General features: G+C 43.7%; 1 protein-coding gene across 1 annotated transcript; it reads right to left on the bottom strand.

The window, feature by feature from the left end:
• Positions 1–1,193: 1,193 nt before the first annotated feature.
• Positions 1,194–13,542, bottom strand: DNAJC14 (DnaJ heat shock protein family (Hsp40) member C14). Its single transcript, XM_063293526.1, has 7 exons — positions 13,336–13,542; positions 11,581–13,033; positions 10,437–10,543; positions 8,736–8,855; positions 7,383–7,543; positions 3,272–3,368; positions 1,194–2,549 (listed from the first exon to the last, which is right to left on the bottom strand). Exons 2-7 carry the CDS (start codon positions 12,871–12,873, stop codon positions 2,312–2,314), a joined length of 2,016 nt encoding a protein of 671 aa, XP_063149596.1. The 5' UTR covers positions 12,874–13,033; positions 13,336–13,542; the 3' UTR covers positions 1,194–2,311.
• Positions 13,543–15,836: the final 2,294 nt, after the last annotated feature.

Genomic DNA, 15,836 nt, shown 5'->3' with positions numbered 1-15,836 from the left:
GAGCATTAGTATCTGGGAAGGGCTTTACACAATTTTGACTTGCGTGCCAACTGCATCTGTACATGGACTGAAGGGTCCTGCTCAATCACTCATGCCTTTGTCATCTGGATTATTGCAGCACACTTTTCACAGGGCTGCCCTTGAAGACCATCCAGAAGCTTGAATTGATCCAGAATCCATTAGTGCAGATAGTTATGTGTGTTCATTATGTCCATGTGACACCTCTACTCTAAGAACTGCATTGGCTCCCAGTAGGCTTCTGGGGTAATTCAATGTGCTGATTATCACCTGTAAAGCCCTACATGGCATAGGACTGAGTTATTTGCAGGACTGCCTCCTCCTTAGAGTATCTGCCTATCCCACATGCCCCAATAGGGAGGGCACACTCCAAACTCTCTCACTGAGACAATGCCACCTTATGGGACCATGGAGGCATGACTTTTTGGTGGCAGCCCCTGCTGTTTGGAACAATCTGTCCCCCAATACATGACCCTGCAGGCCTTTAGATAATTAGTCAAGACCTGGCTCTTTCCCCCAGCCTTTGGGTCCTAATGAATGGAGCTCCAATTGTTGCAGTATATTTTAGTCTGGTTGCCATTTTATGTTTTAGTTGACATTTAATGTATTGTGCTGGTTTCTCTTGGTAGTTGACTTTTTATACACCACCAGAATCACTTTGAGTTAGGTGGCCATATAAATGCTATAAATAATAGATCCCTCTACCAAGGTAACGAAAGAGCCACATGAACTGGAAAAGCCAGCGTTAGCTATGTGGTTCAAGAGAGGCAACTCCCTTCATCATTAACTGAGCAAATCACTCTGAAGAAGGCCAGCTACTGCAAGAAAGCCATGTGGGGCCTCGCAAGTGGGCTGATTTGCCATGACTAAGCAACGCGAAGGAGAAGCAAATACAGTATACTGCCCACATGACCACTACAGGAAGAACAGGGAGGAAGTACTTATGGCAGGAAGAGGATAACCACAGGCTCTGTACCCTAGCACACCTCAACAGAATGGAATATCGGTGAACACTCAGGGCTAACTGTATAGCAGTACAAATACTTCACTAGCTGTTTCCACAATAAAAGAAAGGAAGGACTAAATTACATCTTTAAATGTTGAATTCTTCAAATATATAATTGTGTGCAGTGTGCAACTGTGCATGGTTAAGAATGAAACTATAGGCCAGCCTCTCCAAGGCGTTGATACGTATTTATAGAAAGGATAATACACGTTGTATTAAATATATGTATATACATACAAATTCCAACTTTTAAAAAAGTAACCTTCTATAAAAGAGGTTGAACAATTATAGAGCTAGCCATCCATGCTAAAATTGTCACCTAACACACCCATTTCTTAATTGACTTGACCACAACCATAGGCCAGCATGGACAAACAGTATGCACTTGCAAGGATCCAGGAAGAGCAAACCAAGCACCTTAGAACATCGGTAAATAGTCACTTTACATCCAGAGTCAGGAGTGGCCATTTGCTCTTTAATCATGTGGTGGTGCAAAAAACCTCCTCAGTAGTCTTGCAACGGAATTGGGAAACGTTTGGGTCTCTGCGAAGGAGGAAAAGCTTACTTGGCATAATCCTGAGCAATAAGTAACAGTAACTAGGGTGCATCTTCATCTACCTTTACTAAAAGCACAGTCCAGATGAATTCCTTTGCATGGCAGGCAATGAATTAATATTTTTCACAAGGAAATTCCAAGTGGGGAGCAGATCTCCTCTCAGCATTTAATCTCGGTGGCAGAACACCCAGGGTGGGATAAGAAGACTGTTGCTGAACAGGGTCTCCTTTCCTACCCACTTTAAAAATGACCACAGGCAAACCAAGCCTTCCTTGGGCACTAAGTCATCCTCTAACATTTTATTTTTCTTCAAAGCCTTGGAATGAAACGAGAGATTCCAGGCCAAGTATCTTTGTGGACAAGGATAATCATCAACTAAAATAATTGGTGGTAGCCATAGCCTGGCTCAAGAAGGAGCACTAGACAATTATAAAAGCATGTTACTGGACACTTAAAGGCTCAATTTCATCTACACCCCACACCTGTCCATGCCGTGTTTTCATTGCAGTGCTTTCAGGAAAACATCCAAAGGAGTTCTTTGGTATCACAGAATCCGTATTAACAATTGAAGTGGAGAACATTTTTTTCCAGCTAGAAGTTACAGGTTTATAAATGAGTCCAGAGGAGCCTGGAGGTTTGTCTCTTAACAAGAATACTTTTTCCTTTTTAAAACAGCCCTTTTGCTACCTGATGAAAAGCCAGGGAGGTTTCACTCCCAGTCAGTCAGGTCCTTAGCGCTGAAAGGGGCGTCGCACTTTTTTCCGCCGTTTCTGCTTTGAATCACCCTTCTGGAAGGTACTGTCCACTTTTGAAGAAGAGGCAGGAGGTGTTGACACATTCCCAGTGGCTGGTGGCTGGGATGTGCTAAAAAAGTTCCCATTTGGCATCTGCCCAGGATTCCCTTGGAAGATTCGGTTGAAGAAGTCCTGTAGTTCTGCAGCAGAAGCAGGGCTACTGTCTGAAGCAGCTCTTTTTTGGGGTGGGGGAGGAAGAACAGATGGAGAGAACAGTTACATTATCAGATCCAGCACTGATTACAGCCGAAGTGTACGTCCAGCTTTATGCTAAAATGTGTAGTGGGAGACAAGCTTCAGAATTTGCAACTGTGGAAGAACCCTATTCATCCTGGGAAGAAAAGGAATCTATTTTCAGAATCCCTTTGGGTCAAGAATACTAAAACATGGTTTCTCTCACCTTTACAATTCTACCAGACAAAGGAGTATTCCACACTCTTATCAGCGTACTGCTTTAAGCCCCAGGAAACTGGGCCTACCCGTACAGGAAAAGCATACAAGGCCGCTCATGCACAAGTATAAAGAGACAAGGGAGAATCTGGCCACTGTAGTGAAAATTCTCCTGACTCTCACTGAAAGTGAGCCCCAAGAAAAGTAAAGGCACAAGTTTATGTCAGACAAAAGCTTAGAATTAACAACCGATCAGTGTGTGTGGCTACGTGTTCGTGTTTAACCACCACTGCAAAGCTTATTGTGGACTATATGTTGATGTGTGCCTAGCACTCCCATACAATGGAAAAACCAGACCGAACAGATCGCTCCACAAACTGAATGTGAGTCAACTTAGACAAGACATATAAACCCCTGGACTTCAGTTCTCAGCGAGGACCCATCTTGCTTAGAAAACAGAACCAAAAATTTCTTAAGGAGAAACTAACAATATCATTCCACACTAACCTCTGGCGTCCTCCAGAGCCTCTGGATCCAAAAGAGATGTGATATGGAACTCGGTGAGTATCTGGAGAGATTCCCACTCGCTGGCAGCCAGCCCATTCTGTACATCAGGGGGAAAAAAAGACCAGCTATCAGTTCCTGACCCAGATATGCCTCACAAGACAAACAGGAATGTCCTTAAAAATCTGATGTTTCTTCCTAGACAGCACTTCTCAGCCTCTGCGGTAGGGTGATTTATCATTCACATGGCACTCTTAAGTGCTAATATTTTAAATTCCGGTTCTGATATGAAAAATAGGATTCCATTCTAAGAAGAGAAAATGATGTAATCTCTACTCTTTTCATAGCATAGGTTTTATGGGTGTTTAAGTGGGGAAAAGAATAGCCTTCTGGCTCAGATCTAGTTCACCGCTGCCACCGGGGCCAATCAGTTGACAGCAAGAAGCTCAGGGGTAGCACATCACCCATTGATAGCCTTATCTTCCATCCATTTGATTAATCCTTCTTGAAAGAGACTACTTCCTAAGACCATTTTTAAATCCTGCTGATGTTGGTTTCATCTAAACAAACACTTCTGTCTTGGCTATTTCTCGAAAACTTCAGTTGGATATGTTTTGCTGTTGACGGGATCAAAGTATTTTTGGGTTGACAGGGAAATAGAAAACAGCTGCAGAATGAAGCTCAAAGTGAAACGAAAGTGGAAGTCCCCAGTTTCTCAACTTCACACTTTTCCTCCCAGCTGCCCACTCTCTCTAACGCAATGTTTCTCAGCCGTAGCCATTTAAAGATGTGTGGACTTCAACTCCCAGAATTCCCCAGTCAGCATCTTAAAGTTGCCAAGGTTGAGAAACACTGCTCTAATGTAACTCCTCTCTCTCTGAAATTTTCTCTCACCTCCCTGGCAACCACACTCCCTCCCTTTCCATCTCCTCCCAGTGAGGCTCTTCTACTAAGGCTCACTTCGCTCCTTTCAATGCTTCCATGTCGGTGGCCATCACTCCCTCTTTGGAAGCAAAGTTCACAGGTTAAAACTAGGCATTACTTGAAGTGTAGCACTACATACTCTTGTGAGTGCAACTGCACAGCAGCTTTGTATGAAGGCACAAAGATACTACTCATTTTATTTCCTGATACCCAAAGCGTAACATTTGCCTTTTCCACAGCAGCCGTGTACAGGTTTGATATTTTTCACAACCTATCCCATAATAACCCAACATCCCTGGCCTGATCAGAAGTTATCCCCACCTGTGAGCAAGTTTTTTACACCAAAGTACTGTTGTTTTTTTTATTGTCTCCGCAGCAGTTCTGTGGAGTGTTTTGCAGATCCTTATGATGTTTCTAATTTGAAATCACATCCCCTGGATGGGCAATGCAAGACCATCTCACCCTTCCCAGAGTTTGCATCCAAAGATGACTATGTCCAACTGGCTCTCTGTTCCAGCAGGTTTCCATGATGCCCCCTTCATTTTATTTGGTTAGATGAAATACATACAAACACACGTTCTCCTTTAAAACCAAGCACTCCAAATTGATTGCCTTGGCTGGGAAGCTTCTAGCAATGACACAGTGTTCGTGTCTCAGGTGTGTGTGACTCCCTCTGTGAGGCACTGTTTTCTTTTTCTGGGGATTATCACAGTCTACTGTATCCCAGTAGCCTTTCCTTCCTTGTTCCCATCAGAATGGTGAAACTCCTCCATATTCATTCCCAAGCACGATTAATCTTTTCTCTCAAGTATGAGTATAAAAACTACTGTATTGGAGGCACCAGTTATTTGTATCCATTCTGTTCAAGTGGAATTGGTGCCTTTTTTACAGGCCCAGTTTGTCCCAAAGTATTCTTCAGTGCTTAATCTCATCTTCTCTCTATCCTAGTATCTTATGCACAATTCACTAAGACACTCTGGTTTCATTAACTTAACTGGCTCTGGGTATAGAACAAGTAACCTTTCAGGTAAAGCTACTATGGAGATTGGGGCAACCTAAAATTTGGCTTCCACAGCGCATGATTACATTATCATACATCATTTGTGAGGATACAGACTACAACCACTGATTCTACTCCAGCAATGACTACCTCAAGAGAAGACACTTTTTTCAGCTAGGCTACCCTTTAAAAAAACGGTCTCTGGAAAATGCAGCATATATGTCCCATGATGTACTAGCAGATGAGGCTATATCTTTTGGCCCTTTTTTGTGTATATTTTCAAGGAGGTGGAGGGGCACTAATTGGCAAAATAGATGTAGTACTTTGACCTGTTATTTTAGGGGAAAATAATTAAAATAATGCAGCTGAAAATCTGAGATTGCTCTAAAGCTGCAAAATGGGAACTGTGAATGGAGGCACATAAGACCCATGGGCCACAAATTGTCTGAACTACCAGCTATCTAACTTTCCAGATGTTACTAAATTATAACTCCCAGTAACCCTATCCAGAATGGCCCATAGTGAGGGATCCCCTTCCTGATCTAGATAATGCACAGTACCTACAACCTTTATGCCAAGCAAGCATGTTATTACGCACTCTCCACAATGATCTCCAGTTCAGGCATCTATGACTCTAACAATCAAATCAACTATGATCAATGCCCAGTATATTCTCAGAACAAGGGAAAGAATGTTCATTTCCCCATCACAGGAATGGGCTCCCTTTAAAGAATTGTTTCCCCCCTCTGTGGAGTAGCACCCTCTTTCCCTATAACAGCACATATCAAAAATGGACCCCAACCTCTCTCAGCTTTCCAGGTCAGTCATCGTGACCTCTCTAAGGAACACAATTGTTTCACAAGTTCCTGAAGTTAAATGTTCTAAACATACACCCATGAGTATATGTAACAATCTGTACAATATAGTGCATATCTCTCAACCCCGTTGGCTTTCTACACAAGCACACTTTCTTTACTGACTGAGTTTTCTTTACTAAATTGTTTACAATCAGAATGGAAGGGTTAACTGCTCTGCTACTAAACTCTGATGGATGCTTAACTTCCTTACCTGCTTAGTTTATTATTCTGATGCATCATCATTGGGGCAAGATGTCCTTCATCAACCTAGTCTCTCTCTCCCACAGAAGCCTCTCTTTAAGGCTTCAGTGTGTACTCTTTGAAGCTGAGCGGAAAGCAAAACTCTTAAGATGTACTGTGCATTAGATCTGAACTTTAGATCAGCAGTTCCCAACCTTTTTGGCACCAGGGACTGGTTTCGTGGAAGACAATTTTTCCACGGACTGGGGTGGTGGTGGTGGTTTCCGGATGATTCAAGCACTTCCTCTTTTTCCCAAACTTTTATTCTTTTTTCTTCGCACCGTTTGGAGATAGCAGCTAATGGGCTTGCTTCCTCTGACAGGAGGCAGAGCTCAGGCAGTAATGCGAGTGATGGGGAGCAGCTGTAAATACTCAGGCTGTAAATTCGCTCACTTGCCCACTGCTCACCTCCCGCTGTGTGGCCTGGTTCCTAACAGGCCATGGACCGGTACCGGTCCACAGCCCAGGGGTTGGGGACCCCTGCTTTAGATTATAGGCCATATTTAAGCCTACTCTATGTCTGAAGCAAAAGTTAAATACAGTTTCTGTTTATAAACAGATTTTTCTGCTAGGCCAGGTTTCCTAACAGAAAAACAGATGACATTCTCCTTTATCCTGGATCTGTAAATCCCTAATTGGATCACTACTGCCAGATGCATGGATGTGGTTGTTAGAGAAAAGACATACATATATACATGCTACCTGTCATGAGTACTGATGGTGAGCAGGAGGGGGCCCCTATCCAGGGGGGAAAACGCATGCGTAGTACTGAGGAGTTAAGCAGCCATTCAAAGAAACACAGATCAGACCCGCCTTGACTTTTGGGGTTTATCTGTCTGGGTTTTTCCCATGCTTCTTCAGTTTGTTAGGATTTTCTGTCTAATGTAGCAGTAATAAAGCACTAGAGACCTACTCCTTGTCTCAGCGTGGTTCCTGGCTGTTAGGACACTACCCACATTCTGCACAGATGTGGAGTTACCCCAATTTATCTTACTCTGAGTATGTGTACACTAGGCAAAATAAGACCAAGAACCTAATTCAACACTTCACTTTGTGCTTCAATTTCTCATTGTTTCAAGGGTAATACAATTACCTGTAATGTCATAAACCTTTCCATCCATCATGGCAAAATATGTGATCTTCAGTCCTAGCATGCTGGATTCTGCCCAGAAGTCACCTTCCTCAGCTGCATGAAGTTTGTTACATTCTGCACAGTATCGTGCATATAAGGGGTCACGATCCATCTCAAACCTCCTGCAGCAAAGAATTGCAGAGGTCAGAAACCAACAAGCATGTTCATTATATTACAGCATCCCATGGTTTCCTATGTATTTTTTAATTTTAGGAGGAATGCAGATAACATAATCTAGACAAAGAAATAAAACATTCTATGCTGAATTTATAAACATTGAAGTTTCTCTAATTCCAATATTTTACTAATGGATACAGGACCAGTGGGAAAAGAAATGAAAATATGGAAATTGAGATTGTATGGCCAGCAGAATTAATAAGTAGCTGAACACTTGCAGCGTATAACAGTTGGATACTGATAATCAAACACTTTCCAATTCTTAACTTATTTATCTATCAAATATGTATACTGTCATAAGTACATAATAGACTTCTGGCCATTAACTTATCCAGCTGGTGCCAGTATTTTTTTAAATGAACGAAGGAAAGCATGTCTCAGGTTATCAGATTCTGTCCTTGTGGAGCAATCTTTCATCTGAAGCAGGCATTCTGGTCTTCTCCAGAAGCTTTAATCACAACCTCCACAATATTGGCTAAGCTCATGAAGGCCGATGGAGTTAGTCCTAAAACGTCTAGAGAGCCTCGGGTTGCCTGCTTCAGGAGTACACCAAGCCTTGGCCTTGAAGGCAAAGTAGGGGTGTGCAACTTCTTCTGGGCTAAGGACCACACTTGGCTTTTCAGTAGCTTGCCAGGAAATCGTATTGGATGGAGTCAGGATAAAAAGTAAGCTTAATTCTATTTCTTTAAAATTAAGTACAGTCAATATAATTACTCTTCATTACTCTTCAACCCTGTATACTCTCTTGTCAAATATTTTAAAATGTTCCCCTTTTGTCATTTAAAAAATTATAATCCGGTAACAACTTCTGAAGGTCACTGGAGACAGTATCTCAGTCTTTCAGGGGCTCCATGTGGCTTTGGCACCTCAAGTAAAGGCCAGATTACAAGCAGGTGATTTAGCCCTGCCCAGGAAAAGCCATCCCACACTACTGCCAAGGGACCTGGAAGGGAACTGAAGCTCTGCTGCTGTCACCACCCTCAGAAGGAATCAGGCTTGATTGTGGCCTCTCCCTGACACAGATTAGAGAAAGCCCAGCATGACAAGAGACTCTGCAAAGTCACACTCCTGCTGCTTATGTACTCTGGCTGGCATCATGTTGGACCAACAAAGAGCTAGTGACAGCTGGCCACTTACTTGTGCTTCCCTTGGCACTTGTTACACTTCATTGTGTTCATGACTTCCTTCAGATCATCCTGAAGCTTGGAAAGGAACTCATTCATTGACTTAGTCAGCTCTGTTTCTGCCATGCGCTTTCTGAAACAAAAATAAGTTAATTTAAAAGCAAGTATCAGTCACACAAAGCTTGATTATGGCTGTAGCAGAGTGCTAATGTGCTGGAAATCAAAACCATTTCCACGTATAGGGAGTCCCTAGGTTACACAAGCCCTGATTTACATCAGCCTAACCTCAAGCGAGTCCAAAAACAACAGCAGGACTTTTTGTGCATGCATGCACAACACATCTGGATGTGCAGAAAAACTGACATGAAAGAGTTCCTGGACCAGAACCCTCACATGACCCAGAGATGGCCAAGAGTAATTTCCAAATAGCACTTGGCTGACCTTGGCTGGGCTTAATTATTCCTTGGGCAGGATACCATCAGCGAGTACCAGGAATATAGGCTAAACTGGAAAATGGAAAAATGCCCACAGCAATAGCCCAACACTTCTGTTCTTGGGCCATGAAAACCACATGGTATGCCTACAGTCATGAGGAATCAAGCTTAACTTGGAGACTTCAGTTTATGATTAGTTTTGAGCTGTACGACATAAGTTCTGTAGGCTTTAATAGCCCCAGGAACCCTCCTCTGACCTTCTCTGGTGCTATTGTTACTCCTGTGTATCATGTTAAAAGAGGCATCCCTCTTTTAACACAAGAGGAAATTACCTCTAAGTGGATATTTACAAGTATTTTGTGAACATTATTTTAAAAATGTTTTAAATCTACAGGCCCATAAATACAGACTCCTTTAAAAAAAAAAAAGTAAATCATATCTGATTAATTCAACCAAATTATGATGGGTCTCTATAAAGAAGTTTTAAGTCAGCCTGACAGATTACCAAAGACATTTACTCATGCTGAGTGTCAAGGTAGAACAGTAATATCTAGCATCTGATCTCTGAATTTGTGAGCTCTCTTATCTCCTGGGTCTTCTTTCCTAGAAGGATTTTAGGCTAAGAAAATAATTTGGATGCTGTAACTCCTAGTACCTGTTATCATCTTTGTAATACCTTTCTTCTATGGTTCAGATACATTTTGTTCACACAAGCAAGGGAATAATCATTACAGATTTTCTAAGGGGAGAAAGAGGCACTACCAGAGTCTTGTTTTTTTACTTCCAGTTAAAATGAGTTCAAACACAGAGGTAAAACAAGGACTACTGAAAAGGACAAGCTCCTCTTCAATTCTCACATCGCCTAGTCAGTTTTATCAAGTTGTGAATCTACATCCTCTTGAATGCATAGTAACGGAACAGATCCGAGGCATTCAAACTCAAATAACACAGGAGCATTCATTTAGGCTTGCCTGGGTGATATGCACCAGATTACATTTGTGGAAAATATATTTACTTTCCCGGATTATATCTAGCGTTTCCACTGCAGACACAAGGCTCAGGGAAGTAACTGAAAACATCCAGAATTGCAGTAAGTGTTGCCACCTGGCAATGTTGATGCTCATGTTTTCAAATACGGTTATCCTCTGTCCCCTTAAATAGAGGACTCACTTTGAAAACCGGCCCCTCCCCACTGTCCCAGTCCACAGATAAAACTTCATGTACCCTATGTAGTTCGCCCTGGAAGTTAAAGAAGCCCAAATGGATTTCAGCTCACTCACATTTCATATTCCTTCCTCTTCTCCGGATTGCTGACAATATCCCAGGCTGCCCGCAGTACCTTGAATGCCTCCTCTGCTTGTGGATGCTCATTCTTGTCTGGGTGAACCTGTGTAACACCCCATCCCCAAACCCCAAAGAAGTTAGACATGCCCCTCTTCTGGTGTTCACATTTTAAAAACATTTGAGAAAAATGTGTTATATTGTCAATAACTCTAACAGCCATGCTGCGAAGTAAGGCCAGTACTCATACAGATCACAAAGCCAAAATGAAGCAAGTATGGTTTATCTACAGAAAATTCATTATACGGGCACATTTCTGTTCAGAAGTCCAAAGAGAAAAGAAAGCTTTCTTGTAAATTGAGCTCTTCCCTTGTAACAACAAGCAACAAAATATGACCACTTTTTGTCAAAAGCAGTTTTTCGGCTAGGGAACGGGAGAGGTTAGCAAATTCCAGAGTGTACTATAGCAGCTCATTTACGCTTCTCTTTCCTCATGCTGAGTAAGATGGAAAAAAAAACAAAAATGGGATTTTCATTCAGTACACCTTGAAGACTCAGGCTGGAATTTTACAGGCAGAGAAATGAACTGTAGTCCTCATCACCTTCAGACATGAAGACACGCTCAACCAAGTTTCCAGCCAGCCTGTTCCCTTGAAATCCAAGAAGACAAACCAGGAGAAAAACTACTTGTCACAGTAGCTTGATCAATCTTGCTGCTATAAGTGATTATATTTGTTAATCCCTTTACTTGAAACTAACAAAGGTTTGTCCCCTCAAGTAGTGCAACAGCTATACTGTAAGTCAATATGCAAGTGATAATACATGAGACAGAAGACTACTAAATTGTACAGATTAGACTTGCTGAAAGATTGAATGATATTCCAGGCCTCTCCCCTCCACACTGAACATACTGGACCACATCAACTAGACAAGAAAGGGGGCCTCTCCTACCATTGTCCTTAACAATCCCATCAATATTCTCAATTCTTGGAGGAGGCAGAGCTTTATTCTTGTCACAAACATTTGCTAACACAAGGAGAAAGGGAAAAGGAATGGCACCTCTTTTAAACAGAGGCTCTCTCATCAAAGGCACTCACACTTCAAGTCACCGGTCAACCTTTCTGGTTCAAAAGACATGCTCACCAGTACTGCCAAGTGCCGATAGGCTCTCTTCAATTCGACATCTGAAGCTGTTGCTTCTAAGCCCAACACTTGAAAAGGATTGAGTTCTTCTTCAGGGGTATGTGCCATAGATAGCAAACGTGTCACCTCTTCACCAGACTGGAATGGCCCAGATCCACCAGGAGATCCATTATGAGCAGTGCTCCCTGACTGGGTGGTCCTTAACCCTTTGGGCATCGAAAGGAGGGCATGCCACTTAAGCAGCAGACTTGCCATCCATTTGCAAATCCTGCATTCTCTAAAGAGGGCCCAAATTTGAGGGAAATCAATAGCTGAGAGAAGCCAGGCTCCATGGCTAGTATGAGTCACTCTACTCAGAATACTGAGTAGGACTGACTTGGAAACCTTCCAGCAGAGTCTTATACTACCCAGGAGAAGCATAAGTATCAGGAAGAGAATAGCACAGAGCATCTTAAGCAGGCGGTAAGTTAGTGACAACCACGAGGCTAGCTGTCGTGTCATTTTTCGGCACCCGATCCTTCCACGCTGGATCCAAGTCTGCATGTCAGTTTGAATGGTGTTTAAATCATGCAGGCTGAACGAGCAGCAAGAGTACAGGAGCTTCCCACCGGCTTCCACACCCTCGCCACACCGGAGGGTCACTTGTACAATTACGCTGATAAACAGTCTGAAGCAGGAAACACAGAATGAGGCCAAACCTTCCAGATGCTTCAGCAACTCAGCTTGGACATGATGACGCCCACCATCACTCCGCTTTCTAATCTGCCTGTGCTTCCCCCCAGAGGGTACAAAATGACCTTCTCCTTTGTCTTTTGGAGCAGAGCGTTGCCTTTGTTGCCGGGCAACTTTTCTTCCGCCAGGAGCCCGAGTGCAATCAGGGAATTCTTCCTTGGCTTTTGCAGCCAGGCCATCTTCAACACCTACTTCATGGCCTAACAGCAGCGTAGACGTGTCCTTCTCCTTGAATCCTGAAGGCCAGTGCTGGCAACTAAAGCCACATAAGTCATTCCCTTCCTCTGAATAAGCTGCAGAGAGATCAGAGATCTCTCTCTGACAGTTACAAGAGCCAGTTTCATTGCTGGGAGTTTTATAGTCAGTAAAGTGCAAGCTGCCATTATCGTGATCGCAACTGCCATTCCAAAGCATTTTTGTCTCCATAGCACCTTTCTCACGACTGGAAATCTCAGCCTTCTGAAGACTCAATAGCTCTTCTTGGCCAGGAGAGACTTTGCAACTGCAATACTTTGGGGAACTCTGGCCAACAGTGAACATTTTGCTTCCCGCATCCTGCATCACAAAGGCTGCAAAGGCTCAGAACAGTTTTGCCCAAATCAGGAAAATCTGGCTGGGATTTATACAAAGCCCCAGACCTGAGGTGTTCCATGGTGCTTGGGTTCCGGAATTATTGTGGCTTTGACGAAGATGAAGTTATAGCCATCACCGGCCCCCTTTCCTGCAAGATAACCAGAGAGTGAAAAACAGATTATACCTTAAATACAACAGACCACTTTCCCCCATCATTTTCGCTGGCTGGAAGGTTGTTCCATTATCAACTCATCACACCAATATTAAGCCTCCTAAAATGCCTAACACGAAAACAGAGTCCCGAGAACCACTTTTAGGGCTGGAGTGGGAAAAGGAAACTAGTGGAAGCTGCTCCATACTGGGGTTGCGGCGGGGAGGGGGGAGGGTGAACGGGGATCTCCCAACCGAGGGCGCAAGAGCCACTAGGAAGAAGGCGAGAGGGGACCTTACCTGGTCCTGTTACCTAGCAACGAGAAGGAGGGGTCCTCCCACTCCTCTTCCTCCATCTGGCTGCCCCCTCGCTCCCTCTCGGCAAAGCTCCACTTCCGCGTTCCGCCCGCCTCGTGAAACACCTCCCTCCACTTTCCACTTCCAGGTCACGGGGAACTTTGGACGTTACGCTATTGCAGCGTCATCGCCACTCCGCTCTGCTTCGAATCAGCTTTTTATTCCATTCTTTTCCAGCAGCCCCCCCCCCCCGCGAGAAACAGCGTTCTCACGCGCTGTTCTCCCTCTCGCGGCCCCGGGGTCAAGTGCCAGTTACAGCGGGCAGATTACGGGGCAGGCCATGCTCCCTCTTGGACTGCGTGTCTTGCTCGGGAGTAGATCTCCTAGCACTCGGCGAAGCTTGCTAGCGTTTGCCTCTACCCTGGACTGATCAGAGTATGGAGTAGGATAATGGGAGTTGTAGTCCAACGCCACTGAAGGGAATCAGGCAGGAGGCGGCTGCCGTGGAATAAGAGATGTCGCAAAGTCTACTCTTCCTCACTTGGTCGCCTTGATACTAAATGTACATCAAAGGGTTTGAGCAGAGGTAGCGCAGCTCCTGCGAGTCGAGCTCGATCCTGCTAACTTCGTGGTCGCCTCCGTATGGTTTTCTTGGCAACCTTACGGAACTGGTTTGCTATTACCTTCCGGGAAGTTTTGGGATTTTCACTTCCCGGTCTAGCCTGCGGCATCAAAGCGAAGACAGTATGTTATGCTGCAAAGAGTCAGAAACGCTGACAGAAAACCCTTCGGATGCTTCAAGAATATTCCTCGTCTTGAAAAAAGAGTCACGAGGTTAAGGTTTCAATGTTTGTAAGAACATGGCAGAAATAGATTCTGTGACGGATGGCCTAATGTGGAAAGGATTTCCTGATGGTGGAGAATTGGAATTCCAGTATGGTAAACGAAAATGAATTACCTTATAATTAAAACTTCCAGCATCGGAGGTATTGATCCATCATTACTAGCAAGATTATTTCATGCATATAAAGAGCCACAAAATTCAGTTTAGGTTTCGAAGTTAAGGATATTCACAGTGATATTTGGAAATTTCAGATGCAGCATTCTTAAATCTTGAGTCCTTGTAACATAGCATTTTAGTCTACTATTTGAACTATAAGTTGAATTTACATAAATATCTGTAGTTAAAGTGAGCAATCCCTGGTCCCCAACCCCATTTTCTGCACCCTCCATAAAATCTAGTGAAAATCTACAGAATTTCAACAGCACACAGAGATGCCCACCATTTTACAGTGGTGAAAAAGAGGCAAGACTGACTTGAAAGCATTCCCACAGACACATACACAGTGTTTCTCAACCTTGGCAGCTTGAAGATGCGTGGACTTCATCTCCCAGAATTCCCCAGCCAGCCTTTCCCAGAGCAGAAGGCAAGTATGAGTAGTACTAATGCTGATATGGTGAGAGAGAAAAGAAAAGCTTGTTGCTGCAAAGATATGTATACCATTGATATGTGAAACATTAAAACCATGTACCAAGGCAAATTTGGTGTCAGAGCAGGCATGTCAAGACTGAACACTGACATTCTGGGAAACAGTGAACAGAAATGGACTGGGGTACATCACTTCACATTTAAAGGAGCATCAGATCTTTTACTGAGGACATGAAAACATAGAAGAAATGAAATAACCATCATTATTAACAAAAGGGTGTCAAGTTCTGTGCTTTGATACAATTCCCCCAAGTGATAGAACTACCTCAGTTTGAATCAAGCCAATCAATATTAGGTGATCCATGTCAATTAATGAATTTAATTGATTTGTATGGCCACCCATCTCACAGACGTGACTCTGAGTGGCTTACAATAAAATAGGTAAAAATGCATACAATGCAAAAAATAAAAAAACAGCAGCTGGGAATCATAAAACCCATTAACAGCCAGGAGACAGGTTCTGTGCCATACTCGGGGCCCCAGGCTCCAGCACAAAACCAGGTTTTCAAGGCCTTGCGAAAGGCAAGCAGGGTTGGGGCTAACCTGATCTCTGGAGGTATGATGTTCCAAAAGGCGGGTGCCAGGGCAGAAAAGGCTCTCCTGGACCCTGGCAGCTGACTCTACTTAGCCGATGGTACCTGGAGCATCTCCTCTTGCCAGATTGGGTAGGACAGGTAGAAACAACCAGGAAGAGATGGTCCTGTAAATCAGGGGTCCCCAACCCCTGGTCTGTGGCCTGTTAGGTACTGGGCCACACAGCAGGAGGTGAGCGGTGGGCGAGTGAGCGAATTTACAGCCTGAGTATTTACAGCCGCTCCCCATTGCTCGCATTACCGCCTGAGCTCTGCTCCTGTCAGAGAAAGCAAGCCCATTGGCTGCTATCTCCAGACGGTGTGAAGAAAAAAGAATAAAAGGTTGGGAAAAAGAGGAAGTGCTTGAATCATCCTGAAACCATCCAGCCCCCCCGGTCCGTGGAAAAATTGTCTTCCATGAAACCGGTCCATGGTGCCAAAAA

The sequence above is a fragment of the Candoia aspera genome, chromosome 2, assembly GCF_035149785.1.
Source record: "Candoia aspera isolate rCanAsp1 chromosome 2, rCanAsp1.hap2, whole genome shotgun sequence".
Taxonomy (NCBI): domain Eukaryota; kingdom Metazoa; phylum Chordata; class Lepidosauria; order Squamata; family Boidae; genus Candoia; species Candoia aspera.
This window is presented reverse-complemented; position numbering and strand designations above follow the sequence as displayed.